Here is a 21,922-nt window from a genome sequence, read left to right as displayed (position 1 = left end):
TGGACTGGTTGGATCTCCTTGCAGTCCAAGGGACTCTGAAGAGTCTTCTCCAGCACCACAGTTCAAAAGCATCACTTCTTCGGCACTCAGCTTTCTTCACAGTCCAACTCTCACGTCCATACGTGACCATTGGAAAAACCATAGCCTTGACTAGACGGACTTTTGTTGGCAAAGTAATATCTCTGCTTTTCAATATACTATCTAGGTTGGTCATAACTTTCCTTCCAAGGAGTAAGCGTCTTTTAATTTCATGGCTGAAATCACCATCTGCAGTGATTTTGGAGTCCAAGAAAATAAAGTCTGACACTGTTTCCCCTGTTTCTCCATCTATTTCCCATGAAGTGATGGGACCGGATGCCATGATCTTAGTTTTCTGAATGTTGAGCTTTAAGCCAACTTTTTCACTCTCCTCTTTCACCTTCATCAAGAGGCTTTTGAGTTCCTCTTCACTTTCTGCCATAAGGGTGGTGTCATCTGCATATCTGAGGTTATTGATATTTCTCCCGGCAATCTTGATTCCAACTAAAACACCTAAATAAGACATATTACTTTAATAAAAATATTGCCAGCTATGATGCTGGATTCTATTTTGGTTTTGTTGTCTTACCTTTCTTAGGCTTTCACATTAATAATTTGCTCTGAAGAGGGAATTTTCATCTGTTGATGCTTTCTATTGAGCTATTCTAAAAACATATTAAAAGATTTGGATGAAAGTGGTCTATCCTAATGTAATACATTAGAGAATATGTATCCACTCCAGTGTTCTTGCCTGTAGAATCCCAGGGACAGGGGAGCCTGGTGGGCTGCTGTCTATGGGTCACACAGAGTCGGACAGACTGAAGTGACTTAGCAGCAGCAGACATTCAACACTCTTCCATCTGGCAGCCTTCCTTATCCAGCCTGTGAAGAACTGGAGGAAGGGGTTGGGGGTTACTGTCCCTCGACAGTAAAAAAAAAAAAAATTCATTTCATGGACTTAAATTTTCTTGCATTTAATTCATAGGACTGTCTTTCTCCGTATTTATCCTTCTCCAAATGTACCCCTCACCTGTACTTCACCGTCTCCACAAGTGGCACAAATATCCTTTCAGAGCTGGGAGTCTAGGAGCGAATTCTTATTTCTTCACTTGCAGTGGTTCAAGTCGTATCAACTCTTCCTCAAGTGCTTCTTCCTCTTCTGTCTGCTTTTGCTTCTCTGTGTACCATCCTCTTCAGAGACAGTTTTTTAAAATGTAAATCACTTCGTGTTACTCCCTGTGCCGAACCTTCTGGTGGTACCCCACACCTTCCGGAAGGCTTGCAGGGACCCGCATGATCTTGCCCTGACCCACCTCCCATTTCATTCTGCATATGTGTCCTTTGTCATACTGGCTGTTTTCTTCCAGCCCTTGCTCAGCATACTTTGCATCAGTATCTTGTCTCAGATATTACCTTCCTGACTATTTAGTGGTCTACCACCATGGCATCATGTTACCCCCTTTTCTTTCATCCAACATGTTTGTCACTCATTTTTTTGTCTGCTTGTGTTTTGTCTTTTGGCCCCAAGAGTCCAAGACCTCCATGAACAGAGAACTCTTCTGTCTTATTCATTACTATATCCCTCAGGTGTCTCAGCAGGTAAAGAATCTGCCTGTCAGTGCAGGAGACGCAGGAGGCGCGGATTTGATCCCTGGGTCAGGAATATCCCCTTGAGAAGGAAATGGCAACCCACTCCAGTGTTCTTGCCTGGAGAGCCCCATGAACAGAGGAGCCTGGTAGGCTACCATCCATGGGGTCACAAAGAATCAGACACAACTGAGCATGCACGCAGCAGCTCCTGACTATGTTTTGACAGGTTACACAATTGGAAAACTACCATCATAATCTAGATATAAAATGTTTCCATTGCCCAAAAAGTTTTCTCTTGCTTCTTTGTGGTCATTCCCCTCTCCCTGCTCTCAGTAGCTGTCAACCAGTGACCTGACTGTCCCTATCTATAGTTTTGCCTTGCCAGAATGTCATGAGTGAAATCACACAGTGTATATATTTTCTCCGTAATTAGGAAGTTCTTTTTCATACAAGATTATTTTTGTAGAAGCTTCGTTTATATGAGGTTTGTGCGAACATTCGTTGCCTTAACTGTTCTTCAGTGAAACAAAAGTCCTTAGTAGATATGATGATGATTATGGTGGTCGTGGTGGTGGCTTCAGCTGGATTTACTACTTAGCTGTGAACATAGAAAACTCTGTATCTACTCTATATAATTCAAATTGTATTAACAATGATAGGATACTATGCTAACATTTAATGAGATAATGTGTAAGAGAAATTTAAATAAAGATATCATCATATCAGTGTCCTGTCATTTCATCTTCAAGGAACCTTTCAACAAAAATAAAGTTTCTTACATCAGAATTTCTTTCTCAATAAACATTAGGTTTTTCCTGTTTTAAATAAAACTAATGTTTGGTGAAAACTTTCAAACCAGGTTAAAGAGCGATTCTTAGCTTTTCTGATGATTTTTGGTTTCAAAAAAATCAACCTGAAAAAAGCTAAACCCCAGATCAACCAGGAGTTCCTCTTAATCTCAAGTCTCCAAAATATTCATAAGATATGTTTTTGTGTTCTGAAATGTGATGGCTCTTAAAGAACAGAGCTGTTCTTTAAATCACATTTGGCTCCGTTTATCACTAGAGGGCAGTAAATACAAACAAGTTTGGTATATTTACTTGTGTCATGGTTGGTTTTACACTATTAAGCAAAGAAAATACAGTTTTAATAATGTAAAAAATAGATAATAAAATTCTGTTAATTGAAATACAGGTTGTCAATTAATTACAGATCATTGTTTGCCTCCAGAACTATTTTTAAGGCATATGAAAGCAAAAGACCACTTAGTGATTTTACAGACAGTGGTTTGCAGTCCTCATTGTATTCAGTACCTGGAGTTTAATCTTGCCTCAGAATTCTTTCTTTATAGCAGTTAGATTTGCATATCTTAAGCCGAGCAGTGTTGAATAGGTGAGCCTACTCTATGTAGATTTGTGTCTTGATTAAAACTCCCAGAACTTCAATCCTAAGTAGAAAGGTGTAAAATAAATGTAACTGATTATAGGATAAACTATTTTAAGATGTACATCTTACCAAAAACAGTGCTGTTGCCAGGAATATCCCTTGGTTTGGAGACATCTAAGAGTCAATAACACTACTTTAAATAATTTGTAAATATTTCAAGTGTAATAATAGATTGCATTCCCAGGGACTGTAGCCCACCAGGCTCCTCTGTCCATGGGATTCCCCAGGCAAGAATACTAGAGTGGGTAGCCATTCTTTTCTCCAGAGATCTTCTCAACCCAGGGTTCGAACTCAAGTCTCCTGCATTTCAGGCAGACTCTTTACCATTTGAGCCATCAGGGAAGCCCCATCTTAGAATTAATTATGTTAACAGACATATTGCTTATAGACTCTAGGGTAAATATGGATTAATGCCTGAAATAGTTATTTTTTTTTGGCAATTTGGAGTACTCTGAAGCCAGACAACCTGGGTTCAAATTCTGTCCCTGCTATTTGGCTTTGTGACCTTGGCCAAGACACTGGAACTTCTGAGCCTCAGTTTCCTCATAGTTTGGGTTGTTTTTCTTTTTCCCTGTTTAAAAATGTCTTATTTTTGTTGACCTCTGTTGCAAAGGCAGTGATACCAGCATGTGTTAGTATATCGAAGACTTATCTCCATGAGCAGAGTTTTAAATATCCTGAAATAGACCACAAATGTTGATTGCTTGGGGTATTGCTTGAGGACCAAGAAAGAATGGAATAAAATAGGAGTGGCCTCTAGAGATTCTGAGAATTATTATTAGAAAACTGAATGCTGAAGGAAATTATATATATTTTTTCTACTCTGGTACACACACACACACACACACATACAGACACGCACTTGTTCATATATAAAATCATTTGGATGTTTGAGAGGAGCAAATTACTAATCAGGAAGCCTGAGGTCTCCCTATGCATCTGTGTCTTGTTCATATAGCACTTGCACATATAAGTACGTCTCACCATCAGGTGAGGCTGCCAGTCTCTCTCTTTGGGCACCAGCTTCCTCACTACTTAGTAGGTGGAGTCAGCACAAGGATTAAGACTGAATGAGTCCACTCCTAAATTCATACCATTTATCATAGTTTGGATCAGCCTAATTATATGGCAAGATATTCATCCACCATGAAGAGCGAAGACTAAAGGGACCTGGACTTGCGTCTCAGCCCCTCCACATCCAGGGCAAGTTATTGCCGATTTAAGAGTGTCTGTCTTTTCACCCTAAAATGAGGATCATATCTATCTACTCAGGATGTTGCAAAGATTAGAGATAAGAGATAAATAAAGCTCTTGGTGCATCCTAGGTGCCTAGTAAATGCTGTAACATACTTGTTAACAATTTCCTCATTAGAATGATCAGAAACCAAGCCTCATCTGTAAACCTATATCTCTCTGGTTTCATCCATATTTTCTTCTGAGTTGTTTAGATTTCTTTCTGCAGGCTTTACTACTGTGGCAATTGGAAGGAGCATCCAGTCTGTTTTTTTATAATGGGAAAAATGAAATGAATTTTAATTTAGCTTGGATATTAAAAGATTTCTTATTCCCTAGAAATACGGAAACCTTCCTAAGTCCTTTTTACTTGGCATATTACTGTTACTACTACTACTGCGTACTGTTACCGTTATGTCCCCTACTACAGCAGGTCAGAGAGCTACAGTTGAATCTTTTTGTGCCTGTGGTTCATTAACAACTTAGGGAAATATGAAGAAAAAATCACATATCTTTCTTGCCTCAAGTGTCCTCCACCCTGGTTGAGGAGGCAAAGTTCAAAGCAGTTGACACAATTAGAAAAGTGATTCTTAACACTGGGAACATTGAAGAAGTTTCAGGTACGCTGGTGGCATTTCATGGACAAGAGCCAGGGAGTAACTAGTCTCTGGGATAGTCCTTCATCATGGACTATTTCTGTGTCCCAGAAACCATTCACAAAGGTAAAAAATTCACTTAGGATTATCTGAGCCTAGAACACAACGACTTTTTACATATAAATGCAAAATGTTTTTTGCATGGTGCTAATCCACAGTACATTTTTGAGTAATGCAATTGCAGTGTAATTTGAGGGAAAAGTGTACTTTGTTAATCTGAAAACCTTTCCAAGAGCCACTCACCATTTTGGAAAAAGATCATCCCTCCAATACAGCACTCCGGTAATTATTTCCATGTTGCTGTCACAGTGATGGTAATTCTCCACATTAGAGGAATCAGAGCACTTAGTGCTCTGTTGCTCAGTCATGTCTGACTCTGCAACTTATGGACTACAGCCTGACAGGGTCCTCTGTCCATGGAATTCTCCAGGCAAGAATAATGGAGTGGGTTGCCATTCTCTTCTTGGGGGTGGGGCGGGGTTCTTCCCAACCCAGGGATCGAACCTGGGTCTCCTGCATCACAGACAGATTCTTTACCATCTGAGCCACCAGGGAAGCCCAAGTGCTTTACATATGTGTACTAATTAAAACTCCCAACAACATAGATAGATGGTATTATTATTATTCTCATTTTCAGATGAGTAAACTGAAGCATGGAAAGTTTAAATAACTTTCTTGAGATCACACAGCTAGTGATAGTAAGATACAAGCTTTTACTGTGTCTTTTTTTTTTTAATGTACTCGTGTACAAGTGTTTAATTTTGCAATGTTTAATTTATAAATTACTTTTTTCAACTTTTGTTATTGGGCCACTAATTCATGTCTGACTCTTTTGTGACCCCTTTATGTTACTGGTAAGCCATTACACAAATTTTTTTAAGTACCTATATAAGGGTTGCTTAGTATGTGTGTATATATTTAGTAAAGTGTGTATGTAAAAAGAATATTTAAGAATTTCATTTCAGGATTAAAAAGTATTTGTTACACAAAGAAAGAAGTAACTTATTAATAGTTTGAAATTCAACAAAGAATAAAATAGATAGATTGCTGTTGCTGCTCAGTCACTAAGTCAGGTCCAGTTCTTTTCACCCCCATGGACTGCAGCACGCCAGGCTTCCCTGTCCTGCACAATCTCCTGGTTTTTTCTCAGATTTGTGTCCACTGAGTTGGTGATGCTATCTAACCTCATCTCATCCTTTCCTGCCCCCTTCTCCTTTTGCCTTCAATCTTTCCCAGCAACAAATAGATTACTAGATGGAAACAAATAATGGGCAGTACAATAAGGCCAAGAATGGCCCCCACCACCACCCCCTGCCCCTGCCTCAGGGCCTTTGCTCTCCGCAGATCCATTGCTTGACTCCCTCTACCCCCAGAAATCCATAAGACTTGCTCCCTCTCTTTCTTCAGGTTTCTGAGCATGTGTCATCTCATCAAAGTCTTTCTTTGATCATCATATAAGAGAGGAACCTTTATCCCTGATACCTCTTACCCTCCTTGTCATTTCTTTTTCTCTATTGCACCTACCATTACTGACATATGTATTTATGGAATTAATTGTCGAATGTAAGCTCTGGGTGAAAAACCGTTGTTCACACTGCTATACCCCCATATCCAGGAGAGTGTCTGGAATATAATAGAGTAATAAGTAATCTTTAAAGAGTGAGTATAGAATAGTTAAGAGTTTGGTGAAGGGCTGAAATATTTGGTCTTGAGGTGTATTTTGAATGATTTAAATTTGACTTCGAAAGACCAGCTTGAAGTAGATAGAAAAAAAATGGGAGGGTACTGATAGTTCCCTGGCAGCCTAGTGGTTAGGATTCCAGGCTTTCACTGCCATGGCCCAGACTCAGTCCCTGGTTGGGGGAACTACTGAGATCCCACAAGCCACAGGGTATGGCCAAAAAAAAAAAAAAGGAGGGCTTCATCACAGGGATGGGTGGAATAGGAGCCTGCTGGGAACTGAGCAAGTGTGGAAAGAGCTTAAACTCAGGGATTAAGGCCAGTGTCAGGCCAGAGCTTCCAGAGAAGTCCAGATATGTTGAAGCAGGTGACACTGAGTTGTCAGCCACTGGCTTTGGAGTGGCAGACTGAGTCTGAGTTTGAGGAAAGTTGCCTGGCAGTTGAGATCAGTAAGCGGGTGGTGGAGAAAAGCCAAAGGACATGAGTAAAGAAGCAATTACAGTGTTTTGAGTCTGATGCATGGAATGAAATGATGCAGTTGGAAGGAAACAAGTATATATATGGATACATGTTATCCTTTTAAAAGGATAAGCCAGGAGTTTACAAATGTAGGCATCTTCTACTGTATAGCACATGAAACTCTGATCAATGTTATGTGGCAGCCTGGATGGGAGGGGGATTTAGAGAGAATAGATAAATGTATATGTATGGCTGTGGCCACATAGGGAAAAGGACAGTTTTCAGAACTGGAAAAGGTCAGGTCAGCCACAGAACTGCAAAAGGTCAGTTTTCATTCCAGTTCCAAAGAAAGGCAATGCCAAAGAATGTTCAAACTACTGCATGATTGCACTCATCTCACACACTAGCAAAATAATGCTCAAAATTCTCCAAGCAAGGCTTCAGCAGTACATGAACCAAGAACTTCCAGATGTTCAAGCTGGATTTAGAAAAGGCAGAGGAATCAGAGATCAAATTGCCAACATCTGTTGGATCATTGAAAAAGCAAGAGAGTTCCAGAAAAACATCGGCTTTATTGACTACACCAAAGCCTTTGACTGTTTGGATCATGACAAACTGTGGAACATCCTTCAAGAGATGGGAATACCAGACCATCTTACCTGCCTCCTGAGAAATCTATAAGCAGGTCAAGAAGCAACAATTAGAACCGGACATGGAACAACAGACTGTTTCCAAATAGGAAAAGGAGTACGTCAAGGCTGTATATTGTCACCCTGCTTATTTAACTTATATGCAGAGTACATCATGAGAAATGCTGGGCTAGATGAAGCACAAGCTGGAATCAAGATTGCCGGGAGAAATATCAATAACCTCAGATATGCAGATGATACCACCCTTATGGCAGAAAGTGAAGAGGAACTAAAAAGCCTCTTGATGAAAGTGAAAGAAGAGAGTGAAAAAGTTGGCTTAAAGCTCAGCATTCAAAAAACGAAGATCATGGCATTGGGTTCCATCATTTCATGGCAACTATATGGGGAAACAATGGAAACAGTGTCAGACTTTATTTTCTTGGACTCCAAAATCACTGCAGATGGTGACTGCAGCCGGGGAATTAAAAGATGCTTGCTCCTTGGAAGAAAAGCTGTGGCCAGCCTAGACAGCATATTAAAAAAGCAGAGATGTTACTTTGCTAGCAAAGGTCCATCTAGTCCAAGCTATGGTTTTTCCAGTAGTCATGTCTGGATGTGAGAGTTGGACTATAAAGAAAGCTGAGCGCTGAAAAATTGATGCTTTCGAAGTGTGGTGTTGGATAAGACTCTTGAGAGTCTCTTGGACTGCAAGGAGATCAAAGCAGTCAATCCTAAAGGAAATCAGTTCTGAATATTCATTGAAGGACTGATGCTGAAGCTGAAACTCAAATATTTTGGCTACCTGATGGAAAGAACTGACTCATTGGAAAAGACCCTGATGAAGGCTGGAGGAGAAGGGGATGACAGAGGATGAGATGGTTGGATGGCATCACCAATTCGATAGACATCAGTTTGAGCAAGCTCCAGGAGTTGGTGATGGACAGGGAGGCGTGGCGTGCTGCAGTCCATGGGGTTGCAAAGAGTCGGACATGACTGTGTGACTAAACTGAACTGAACTGATGTGTATGGCTGAGCCCCTTCGCTGTCCACTTGAAACTATCACAACATTGTTAATCAGCTATACCCCCAATAAAAAATAAAAAGTTAAAAAAATATAGGCACAGCAATGAAATATTTATCATGATCATCAATGTTATCATCATAGCCTAATATCTATTTATCACTATGTATCAGATGTTTTCAGTGCTTTGCATATAAAGTGAAAGTGAAGTAGCTCAGTCATGTCCAACTCTGTTGCAATCCCATGGACTGTAGCTGGCAAGGCTCCTCTGTCTATGAGATTTTCCCAGCAAGAACCCTGGAGTGGGTTGCCATTTTCTTCTCCAGGGGATTTTCCTGACCCAGGGATTGAACCCAGGTCTCCCGTACTGCAGGCAGACTCTTTACCGTCTGCGCCACCAGGGAAGCCTAAGCTTTGCATATAACACCTCATTTAATCCTCATAATAGTTGTCCTGGCTATTTATTGCTATAACATATCACTTCAAACTTTGTGGTTTAGAATATCTATTTTTAAATTATTTTGCACTGTTTTATGGGTTAGTTGGGCTTGGCTCGACATTCTCACGTAAGAATCCGTCATGTGCTTGCAGTCAGATGGTGATGAGGGGTGGAGTCATCTACAGGGACAATTGCTTGGATGGCTAAGATAGATTCTTCACTTTCAGGTCTGGCTTGGGGCTGGCATGGCTGGTAGGGCTGGAGATAGCTGAGTATGCCTATGTGCTTGCTCATTTTCTCTGTCTTTCTCTCCTCCCATCTTCTCCTCCTCCAACCACCAGCATTTCTTTCTCTGGGTCCCTCTCCCAGAAACCTTTCCATAAACTCAGCAAGGGCTTCCTCCTAACATGGCAGTCTCAGAATACTCACGCTTTCTTACAAGGTGGCTCAGAGATCCCAAGAGCACATTCATGGAGTCCAAGGTGAGAGCTGCCAGACTTCCTGTGACAGGCTCCACAGATAGGCATCATCCTTTGTTGGTTACCCAAGCCAGCTCAGATTCAGTGTAGGGTCCTGTGGCTCATCAGGAGGCATCTTTGGAGACAGTTACCACAGTAGCCAATTTTACAAATGAGGAAACTGACACAGAAGTGAGAGTCTTCCTCGTGGGTTATGCACTAAAGGATTTCAACTCAGAGTCTGTTCTTAGTACTTGAGTGAACTTGGGAAAAGCACTGTCTCTTTAGGTATTACTTTATGTGGATATTAGGATGTTTGGAGGGATGATATTGAAAGTCCTTTCCACTTCTTTCACCCATTAAAGCCTTTGGATTTAGATGATGAGAGTGGGAATGGAAAGGAACAAGGGTAAGTGAAAAAGCCCTGCTGTCGAAGACAGAACTTTGTAACAGTATGGAGGGAAGGTACATGCTAGACCAGGAATACACCAGGGTCACTCAAGGATTCAGTTGGATTATTACATTAAACATCTAACAGTGGTCAACTCACATGAAATACCTATTGAATAGCAAGAGTCATAGATTTCAGTTTGAGACACTGGAATATGGGCCCACTGAGTGAAGTGGGAGTAGTCATAGTAAGAGCTGCTTTGAATAGAAAAAGGACCTACCAATTTTGAAAAAGTCTGAGGTGTCTGGTAGGACATTCCATCAGGAATAGTATCCTTTAGTTATTTGTAAATAAGGTCCTAAATTTCACATTAGAAGAGGTCATTAGAGAGTGTTTGCCCTGGAGAGAGTCTTTGTGTGTATCCTAGATTAGAAGATGAATTGAAGGCAACAAAGGTCAGAGAAGTGGGAGGAAAAACTTCATCCGGAAGCTGCAGGTCCTGGGAGTGAGAAAGAGGGGAGAGAGTGATCAGACTATTGAACACTAAAGAGAAGTTGAGAATGAGAGAACAGTGCAAGAGGAGGACCTTTGCATTCTTCTGGAAGCAGTTTTAGTGAAATATGGGAGTTTAACATTGTTTTTTGTAGAAGATTTTGGGACTTTGGGAATGAATACATTGGGTGGGAACTGCAGCTGAAGACTTTGGCAGCAGAGGACCAATAGAAGTTCAAAGAGGCAGGGGTGACATGTTTCTGATGAGGGTGTGCTTTCTGAGACTGGTAAACCTGATGTAGGAAGACTGAGCAGTCACCACACCGACAAGTTAGAGAAACACAGAGAAGTGGGTACAAACTGAGATGGAGGAAAGGTAGACTGGACAGGACGTCATGCTAAAACAGAGCAAAAGCTGCTGCTGCTGCTAAGTCACTTCAGTCGTGTCCGACTCTGTGCAACCCCATAGACGGCAGCCCACCAGGCTCCTCTGTTCCTGGGATTTTCCAGGCAAGAATACTGGAGTGGGTTGCCCTACTTTCCCCTTATTTCTTATCCGTAAGACCTCTTTAATATAAACGTTACTGAATAATGCTGCTGCTGTTGCTAAGTTGCTTCAGTCGTGTCTGACTCTGTGCAACCCCATAGACGGCAGCCCATCAGGCTTCCCCGTCCCTGGAATTCTCCAGGCAAGAACACTGGAGTGGGTTGCCATGTCCTTCTCCAATGCATGAAAGTGAAAAGTGAAAGTGAAGTCGCTCAGTCGTATCCAAGGCTATCTCAAACCAAATAGAAAAGATTATTTTTTCCCAAAGGAATTTAGATTTCTTATTTACTTCTTGTAAAAGACCTGATTACTTTTGAGCTCAAGTCTGTATTCTTAACAGCCACTCTTATACCTTTACACAATCATAAAAATACTCTTCTGATCAAAATATAGATCCTGAAATCTGTCCACAGAGCTCTGCATTCTTGAACCATATACAGTGCATTGGCTTTCAGGTTTCCACCCCTCCTTCCAATCAAATTTATAATAAATCATCCCCACCCTTAGATTTTGGAAGGTTGTGGAGCTCAACCACATATAACAATTGAAACAAAAGGAGCTAAGAATAGCAATGCCACACAGGTGAAGAAGTGCATCACTTCCATTTATGAATTCTGGACATTATTTCTATTTTCTAATTACACTATGCTCTCAGGTTGGACTGAGGAAGAACTTCAGTTGTATATGTGTCACCTGGGAAACCACTTGTTTTGGATTTGACAGAGGGAGACAATTAAAATGTCTGCCATTTTTAGAGCAGCTTTTATTTATTTAAATTTTTTAGAGCAACTTTTATTTTGAAGACAAGTCAGAGAATATTAAAATTCATAGAAATGACTCTGAAAGGATTGGAAATTCTTATTTAAGAATGAACTATGAATTCTGCAGAGTTTTATGGTGGTTATTCATCACAATGAGAAGTAAAGCCCATTCATCTTTTCATGCGGCAGCCTGAGCTGTAGGGATACCATTATTAAATGGCGTTTACCAGAGGTGAGGAGAAAAACCTCCTCCCCAGAGGTTCACCCTTGCCAACCAATCACAGAGCAGCCTGGGCCTAGTCCACGCCCACTGCCCTGATAGACCCAGGTACGCAATGTGATTGGTGCATAGTTGGGGTTTTATGGGAGGGGTTTCTTGTCACTCTTTCTGGCTTCCCTGCAGTTCCTTATTTGGTAGCTTTTGACAGAACTACTCTTTCTTGCAGCTAAGCATCTTGACATACATTATTCATTAAGCCCTGGAGCTCAGGGAGAGAAAGATGCAGACCCTTAGATCTTTAGATGTTTCTTTATCACACGAATTGTCTTTATTCAGAATAGTGGTTGAATTCTTTTGCATTCTGGAGTTTTACAAATGGCATGTATTCAATGGGAAACCGACTGGATGGGATCTAATGCGAGGCTTTCTTATGTGTACTTAATTACCAAAAATCTTTAAAAATCTGCATACTCTGCTTGTGGAGATTGCTAAGTATCAAGGTTTTGAAGATATTCTTATTTTAGAACTTACTCTCTATATAATCAATCAAAAATGCCTGAAGCAAACTATTTACTGTCAGTATCTTGGGGCTACATAAAGGTAAGATTTATTTAGCCTTTGTAAACTCCTGATTACTCTGATTACATAACTAATAATTTTAATAAATTACTATGGAGTAAAGCTTTCTAAGCAATCTTTTCTTTAGACATGAGCTACAGAAGACATGTGTGTTTTTAGTGGTCAAGATAAGGAGAAATTGTATAACTTTTATTAGTTGTAATTTGTATGTTAAAATAGCTTTTTAATTTTCAGCATTTCTTCTGTTTTATCTTGTGTAGATTTGAGTGTTTTAAGTGTCAAGGTAATTCCATTGGAGATAAATAATGGGATAAATTATAACTGGTACATGGGCTATAATTAGTATGTAGCATTTAAAGTCTATAAAAATTAGTTTATGCCTCTTTCTAAAAAGCTGTACTACTTTTACCTGATGAGGTTTTTTTTTTTTTTTTTCTTCCAACCTTTGGATATAGATGACAATAAAATTGACAGTATTTAATTTTTAGGTGATATTTTATGTAAATGAACACTTGATCTATTTGTAAAACTGAAAGATGTAAATTTATATGATACTGCTATATTTGTTAAATCTCAAAAAATGAATTAGTACACTGCATTTAATAAGGTTATGTTCCTGCTTGGTAAGCTTCTTGCATGCCATGTGGTAATGCTAACCTGGCAGTCCTATCTGTTTAATATAGACTTGAGGTGGAAAAATCTTTTTCAGTCCTAAATGAAACATCACTTCAGAAACTGGAGTTTATTCTTGAATGTTTGAGCAAATCACAATACACATTTTTAGAGAATCCTTTTCCATTACTTTAAGGGCTTTCAGATTGAAACATTTTTCATTTTCTTTGTTTCTTTTTAAAGCAAAATTTCCTCTTTCCTGTGAGATTTACTTGCATTCTAAGAAAACTTATTTCAGTTTTAGTTGTCCAAAGTCATGATTTTCCACCTTCCTTAAAATCTTGATTCCAGATTTTGTCATTTTCATTATTTGAATTTTGCTAGCCATTTCTTGGCTTAATTTTTTTTTAATAGAGAAAAGTATAGAGAGTAATAAAGAAGCATCCCCCTCCCCAGTCTCTCTGGAATTAATTTCTTAGCTTCTATACAGCTCATATTTGATACTTTTTGAAGGGCTTCACAGTCATGTTATAATTATGGATAATACCTTCGAGAATCTACAGAATTTTAATGCTTTTTGCAGAAATTTTGCTGGCAGCTTTATGTTTTTAATATTATATTGCTAAAAACACTTAGGAAGGATAGATATACATGTATTTTAGTCTTATTATGTATTTTGAAAGATTTGTTTTTGTGCGGTTAATACAGTGTTTATTTTAGCTTTTAATGCTGGCATCCACCAAACTGTGTCACAGTGCAGCATATTCAAATAATTTTTAGCAGAATGTTGTGGGGAAAAACAAGCATTTACTTAATGTTTGACCTTTACCACTGTCTTAATTATATACTAGAAGATATATAATGCACTAAGTAGCACATTGGCATGAGGGGGAAGTACAGGGATTAAATTTGGGAATACTTTAATTTTTTTTATTATTTAGTTTTGTTTCCTTGACAGTCTTAAATAAACATAAATTGGATAACTGGAGTTGAAAAAGCAATATTCAGTATTCAGTTCAACTGCATTTTCCCTTTCCTTTATGTTTTATATTTGCTGCATACAGACATTCTGATGCATAATGAGAACAAAGGATTTGAAAGCATTCACTTAGAGGTCTTCCTCTTTATTCTTTGTTGCAACAATAACTCTACATATCATTTCAGACTGTTTAGATCAGAAACAATCAGAATCATTCATCAGTCTAAAATATTTAGAGGTCCTTTTAGAGATATCTAAGTGCTCAATTAAATTGTTCTACATTTTGCAACCAGTTCTTTTTGAAAAGCAGTTCTATATTTTGTCTCTTCTAAATCTATAAATTGAGAAAGAACCTAGAAAGCATTCTAGGAAAAATAGATTTTATTACCTTTTCTAATCATTTTCCCCCTCATGGCAGTTTTACAGTTATGTTAATAATTGGTATGTAGTTATCTTAAAATGAGAGAAATTCCACTTGGATTTAAAAATGATTGTTGAGTGATTTAGTTTATTGTCTGTTAGCACATCCAGCTATACACTCCAAAACCAAATTGTAAGAGGAACTACCAGTTGAGGAAGCACTGATGGTAATTTTGGGGGTTATTAATTTAGCTTCCCTTGGACCATATGTTTTATATCAGTAGCAAAAACAAAAAAAGAAACAATTTTGATTCCTTTTAGAAAAGTTCTTTGTGCTATAATTTAATTGACTCTCTGAAAATTGTTTTTAGGAAATCTCCTATACTTTTGGGAAGAAAGAGGTCTGCTTAAAATATTGTTACCTAATTATGTTAAAAGGAAATGTTGACTTCCTTGGAGCACCTCCCAAGTCTTGGGAGGGTGATAGGTGTGCAATGAAGGGTTTTTCTCCACCCATGCTTTGGGGTTTTGAACAAAGGGAAAAGGATAGTCTGGGAATATATGTATATGATGCAAAAATAATCAGCAGAATATAACGTGTCATTTATCAGTCTGTACAACAGAATTCTTTCACTGGAATTTTTTGCTTTAGTTATTTGCACCAACTGGCTATTTTGATGAGTTGTATAATCAAACTGCCAAGAAGATTACACTTCATTTTCATGTTCTTCCAGTTAAATACAGTAATTTGCGTGGCATATCTGCAGATACCATGCAGTTTTTCTTCTTGGGCATATGGCAATGTATTCCTTATACCAAATTGCTTACATGTTAGAAAGTAGAAAAACTGGGTTCCTATCTGACTGTTTGAGTGGCACCAACTGCCCCCCACCAAGGCTGCAACGTTTTTTTAGTTACATTCAAATAAATGCATGGAAGGCAGGTGGACAGTGGTTCCTGTATAACAGACTGTAGAATGGCTAGGCTAGTGGCTGAAAATCTTACTTATTCCCCTAACTTTTAAGAAAGGATTTTGTCATGACCAGGCAGTCCTCTCTGGCCACTTCTATCTCATAGCAGGGACAATTTCAGGTCAAAGAGATATTTCATTAAATATATGTTTTAGAGGTTTAGCAGACTCTCTTGAATATATTTTGCCTAAAAAGTAGATTTTTTCCAGGAGAAAATTTCATTCATCAAACAGATATTTACATACCTTTAGGCCTTATGCATGGTACTAGAGTTCTAAGTCACTTCAGTTGTGTCCGACTCTTTGTGACCCTGTGAACTGTAACCCACCAGGCTCTTCTGTCCATGGGATTCTCCAGGCAAGAATGCTGGAGTGGGTGGTCATGCCCTCCTCTAGGATCTTCCTGACCCAGGGATCTTGTGCATTGACAGGCCAGTTCTTTAGCACTATCACCACCTGGGAAGCCCCTTAGGCATGGTTTTTTGTTGTTGTTCAGCCGCTCAGTTGGGTCTCCTGCTTTGCAACCCCATGGATTATAGCACACCAAGGTTCCCTGTCCTTTACCATCTCCCAGAGCTTGCTCAAACTCATGTCCATTGAGTCGGTGATGGCATCCAACCATCTCATCCTCTGTTGTCCCCTTCTCCTCCTGCCTTCCATCTTTCCCAGCATCAGGGTCTTTTCTAATGAATCAGCCCTTTGCATCAGGTGGCCCCAAAGTATTAGAGTTTCAACTTCAGCATCAGTCCTTCAATGAATATGCAGGACTGATTTCCTTTAGGATTGACTGGTTGGATCTCCTTGCTGTCCAAGGGACTCTCAAGAGTCTTCTCCAACATCACAGTTCAATAGCATCAATTCTCTGGCACTTAGCTTTCTTTATGGTCCAACTCTCACATTCATACATGACTACTGGAAAAACCATAGCTTTGACTAATCTGACCTTGGTTGGCAAAGTAGTGTCTCTGCTTTTTAATATAGTGACCATTTTCTATATGAATAATACCCTAAATTATTTTTTGGTATTGGTAGGGGAGCTAGATATTTAGGTATATATTTTATGTTGGTTTAAATACAGTTAGATCTTCTGTCCATTCCTGCAATGATAAAATTAAACTATCACTATAAAAGGCCTAGGAAACCAGGAGATAAAATTCAAATAATATTGAGCATCTACTGTGTGCCAGTGTGAGTTAAATGATCTTACACACTCATAAATGATAGCCTGTGAATTGTTTAAGAAAATATAACTGCATAAAAAATGGGCAGAAAATATTTTGAACACTTGGTATTATCTTTATGAACTTTCTTGAAAGGTTCCAAATTTTACTTTTTCCCCCAGTGGATCATAATATATAATGCTCAGTGACAATAAGCAAAATGTATGTTTATTTTAAAATTGGTATTTTGCAGTCTACAAAGCAGTGACCATGCCAATTTTAAAATATAAAATATACATACATTTGTTGACTCATTTATCTTATAACTGGTTGTTTGCACCTTTTAATCCCCTTCTTCTATTTAACCCATCCATTATTCCCCAAGTCTGCCAACCAGTGGTTTTTATGTATCTGTGAGCCTGTTTCTGTTCTATTCATTCATTTTCTGATTCTGCATATAAGTGATAACGTACGGTATTTGTCTTTAACTTGTTTCACTACCATACAACCCTCCAGGTCCATCCAAGTTGTCACAAATGGCAAGATTCCATTCTCCTTTTTTATGGCTGAGTAATATTCCACTGTGTGTGTGTGTGTGTGTGTGTGCGCGCGCGCGCGCGTGCACACACGTGTAAATATACACACATTGCAAAATATAATATACAGCACAGAATATAACCAATGATATTATAATAACTTTGTTTGGTACAGAATCTATTAATATTAAAATACCAAATCACTATGTTGTATACCAAAAACCCAGGATATTGTCAACTATGTTTCAACAAATATACACAAAGGAAAAAGGCATAGCTAATTATATACAGTTATTAGCAGTGAGACAGTGAGGATATACATGAGTTCTACATGCATTTTTTAATCAGAGCAAGTTATAAAAAAAAAATACACAACAGAAGTGAACTTTGTGTTTCTGAGTTTGAGAATGAGCATCGTCAGTCTGTAAATTAACAACCAGAGGTATCTCTGTTGGTTATAGCCGGTTCTTCAATTTTGACTGCAGGAAAATGCTAATATGCATTTCTTATATCCAACAGTATACTGAAATTTTTTATTGATCTCAGTACTTTACAGTGATCAATTCTGATACCTAATTTAGATGATCAATAAGATTAACTCTGGAAGTGATTTGCCAAATTATCTTGAGTTTATATAACACCTTGGGATGAATTGTGCAGAGCCAAAATTTTTTTTAAATTCTAATAAACTAAATACTGAGTTAAAAATGCATTTCAGACATTACTAAATGATGATTCACTACTCTCTTTACCCCAGCGTTAATTGAGGATTTATGATGAAATTCACAATTTGAAAGGCTTTTTTGTGATCAAGTATTTAGTTTTTGCTCTATATAGAAAAAATATATTGTTTAGTACATTAAAAGAAATATTAAGGTATATTAAAAGATCTATTTGAGTTATTTGGGAAGTCAAAGGAAGATACATTGAGAAGCAATAATGGCTAGGAAAGCGTAACATTGTTGAGAATTCCGGTTTTGATAATGCCATGTGCTGGTGATAGATAAATTCCAGGTGGTAGATATGTTTCTTTGGATAAAATAGGCACCAGGGAACCAGTAAAATAAACTGTGAAGCAATGATGTTTCAGCTGAACAGGTCTATTTTCAATTGTATTTATGGGACTTATGGTGATGAATTGGTAAAGTCTTTGGATGCTGAAAACCAGTAAATCCCTACTTAAAAAACTTTAAAAAGGAAACATTATGTATTATCTGTTCACATGTTTTCTCTATAGTCTAGTAGAGTCCTCAAATCTGCTCAGTTCTGCTTTCGGGGAAAAGACTACATTTTAATCTCTGATCAGTATACATATTCATTTCTGCTAATGATAAATTAATTGATAAAAAACATACCATGTTTTATTGTGTGGCAACCCTTTTGTGTGTTTATAAATTAGTTTTTTCTCTTCTCTAAATGCTAATAATTCATGCTATTTTTATGCATTCTCCCCCCAGTGTCCTCCTTGAATATCTAAATGTGTGCTGTCCATTTATGGTAGCCCCTAGCTTCATGTGACTTTGCAGTTTAAATTCATTAAAATTAAATAAAATCTAGAATTCAGCTCCTCCTTTATACTAACCATATTTAAAGGGCTTGATAGCCACATATAGCTATTGGCTCCTAGCCACTAATCTCTGGAGAGTGGAGAGTATAGCATTTTTTCATCATTGTAGAAAGTTCTATTGGATAACACTGACCTAAAGAGTCAGGATGTGTTAAAGATTCTTTGGCATATTTTCTATATCTTAGCATATGCTCATGTTATTTCACTTAAACTTTCCTCTTCTGTTATTTCATTTTATCTTTCTGTTTTTTCAGTTTAAAAGGATGCTTAATCGAGAGCTCACCCATCTCTCTGAAATGAGTCGGTCTGGAAATCAAGTGTCAGAGTATATATCAAACACATTCTTAGGTGAGCCTAACAATTTAATTTTTTTCTTTTTTATTGTTTGGTTGTCTTTAGAGGTAGATTGGGGTACAAACTTGTTTTGGAACTCAATAAGAGTTAGGAATTCCATTTGTTTTCAGTCATCAAATCAGTGAGCCTCTAAGTTTTAGAACCTAAGGTGACAAAGTACCTTTTTTTATCTTTTAGTTTCATTCAAGACTTTAGAGATTCCCTTAATTAAAGTTGTATATTTCCCATTTTTCCAAAGTACTCAACTGAAAAATGTATTTTTTAGAGAGAGCTATTCATGCATTCAACAAATGCTTGTTAAATGCCAGCCATTGCTGGACAGTAGGTATTTAATAATCAGTTAAAAATAGTCCCTAAACTCAACGAGTTTGTAGTCCAATGGGAATCATGCCTGGTAGGCTGGGGAGGCAGAGAGATGTAACACAATTGCTGAGGAAAAGCCTGCTGATGATGGTAGCTGAGAGCATGGTGCACTGGGACACCACCACTCCATCCTCCATCCAGAAAGAAAATGCAGGTAGAACAAGCCAATAACTTGAACATACCCTTGATCTGAACTTACTTTCAAAACAAAACTGCTGTAATAGCTAATTAGCACATTCACTAAACAGACATTTCTTGGATACACGCTCTGTGTAAGGAAAAGTTAAAGGAGGCACTGCCTTGAAATAGTAAATGAGTGTATTGATACCATCTGATGTCCTAGTTGAAAACAACAATTAGCTCTTGTGAATATGATATTTACTTATCAGATAATATTGGAGATTCTCTGTGCTCCCCATATAACCTTGTTACATTATATATCCCCCACATCACTATCCTATAGAAAATGTAAAGTAGCAGAAACAGTCTGACTCCTTCAGATAGACTGTGTATGCTCCCGCAGAATGGCCCGTTAGGTTCACACACTGCTGTTTTCAGTTTGTGCACGAAGTTTCTGCCATTTCAAAGTAGGTGTTGAAACTGGAATTCTTACTTGGCAAAAGCAGCTTTCCCATCAGGAAGTGAATTTTGGACAGGAATGGAATTGATGAGCAGTAGAAATAACCAATGTATTTTGCCTTTTCCAAGTCAGCAATCATAAGTTGTTTTGTTTTTTTTTTTAAGTATTAGGACCTTCAAAGTTGTGGTCACTGAATTATTTGATGTTAATTATTATGCAGTAGAATTTATTTGCTTAATTTTGTGTTTCAGAGTATCAAATTAAGTCCACATCAAACTGTAAATACTCAACTTCCTTAAGAGGAATTTTACTTGGAAATATTTCCTAGAATGTATAATGATCAATTAAAATCTGCCTAGTTATGCATGTTTGGAGAAAAAAAAAACTAGGCAGAATTAATACTAAGTGTAGAATATTTTTAAAATTTTTAAGATAAGCAACATGAAGTGGAAATTCCTTCTCCGACTCAGAAGGAAAAGGAGAAAAAGAAAAGGCCAATGTCTCAGATCAGTGGGGTCAAGAAGTTGATGCACAGCTCCAGTTTGACCAATTCAAGCATCCCAAGGTTTGGGGTCAAAACTGAACAAGAAGACGTCCTTGCCAAGGTAAGATGATTTCAAGTACCATGATCAGAAATATGCAGTGAACTTTGATTCCTTCTGTTTTAAATAAATGAAAAAGCTTATTATTAATAATTCATGGGGATTTTTCTGGTAGATGGGAAAGCACTTCATAAAGCTCTTGCTAAATCACTTGAATAGCATTGAAACATATACATTACCATATGTAAAATTAGATAGCCAGTGGGCATTTGCTGTATGACATAGGGAGCTCAAATTCAGTGCTCCCTGACAACCTAGAGGAGTGGGATGGGGTAGGGGTGGGAGGGAGGTTCAGGAGAGAGGGAACATGTGTATGCCTATGGCTGATTCATGCTAATATATGGCAGAAACCAACACAATATTGTAAAATAATTATCCTCCAATTAAAAGTAAATAAATTTTAAGAAAGAATAAGGTAGAGGAACATGAGCTTTTAGAGAAGGATCTCCAAAATAAACCATCAAGAGGAAAAATAAATCACTTGAATTTAATTAATATATAGAGACAGGTGGCTTGATGTTCTTTCTTTTTGCATCTACATTTGATTGTTTGAATAGTGTAAGTTAAAGTTTTTGAGAATATGTTTTAACTAGTTAAGGTTAACTAGCTTAACTAGTTACCTTTAGATAACTAACTTAACTAGTTACTTTTAGTTAACTAGCTAAGGTTTTGAGAATACGTTTTAACTACTGGAGAAATACTTGAGATCAGTATTTCAAGTGTGTAAATATACTGTTTTGTCAGAGACATAAGGTTGAGCAACACCATTCAGTCTCTAGCATGTGATTTGCCTCAAGTTTGCCTCTACTTACGTGGTGCATCCATTACATTCGAAATGAACTTTTGAAAAAAAGTCTAACAATCTCTTCATTAAAGTCAGTAATTTTTAAATGACTGTGTTCATTCTTTCATGTTCTACTTCTGCATCCAAACTTGTTCTTACCTTTCCTTAACCCCAGGAACTAGAAGATGTGAACAAATGGGGTCTTCATGTTTTCAGAATAGCAGAGTTGTCTGGGAACCGACCTTTGACTGTTATCATGCACACCATTTTTCAGGTAACGTGGTTAAGTTCTATCACCTCTTATTTGGTGACATAATGTCCAGTCTGTGAATTGTGCATGCATTTATCTTCTTCACTACTCACCCTCTTTTACTTATTTTGATAGTTTTTTATTTGCTGAAGCATATAAGGGATATATATTTGCCCCTTATATGCT

The 21,922-nt window shown here is 37.9% G+C and overlaps 1 protein-coding gene across 17 annotated transcripts in view; it reads left to right on the top strand.

The window, feature by feature from the left end:
• The window catches only part of PDE4D (phosphodiesterase 4D), a 1,650,639-nt gene that overhangs the window by 1,613,827 nt on the left and 14,890 nt on the right, over positions 1–21,922 (top strand). For all 17 annotated transcript variants that reach the window (XM_086361838.1, XM_086361841.1, XM_086361840.1 and 14 more), the window contains 3 exons: positions 19,058–19,151; positions 20,533–20,705; positions 21,662–21,760. In XM_086361838.1, coding sequence (XP_086217964.1) covers positions 19,058–19,151; positions 20,533–20,705; positions 21,662–21,760 — 366 coding nt within the window. The remainder of the gene's footprint in view (positions 1–19,057; positions 19,152–20,532; positions 20,706–21,661; positions 21,761–21,922) is intronic.

Source organism: Bos grunniens, chromosome 20 (assembly GCF_055505025.1).
Source record: "Bos grunniens cultivar Pamir isolate PY7600 chromosome 20, Bosgru_T2T1.0, whole genome shotgun sequence".
In the NCBI taxonomy this organism is placed as follows: Eukaryota; Metazoa; Chordata; class Mammalia; order Artiodactyla; family Bovidae; genus Bos; species Bos grunniens.
Note: the sequence above shows the minus strand (reverse complement) of the source record. Positions and strands in the feature narration are given on the sequence as shown.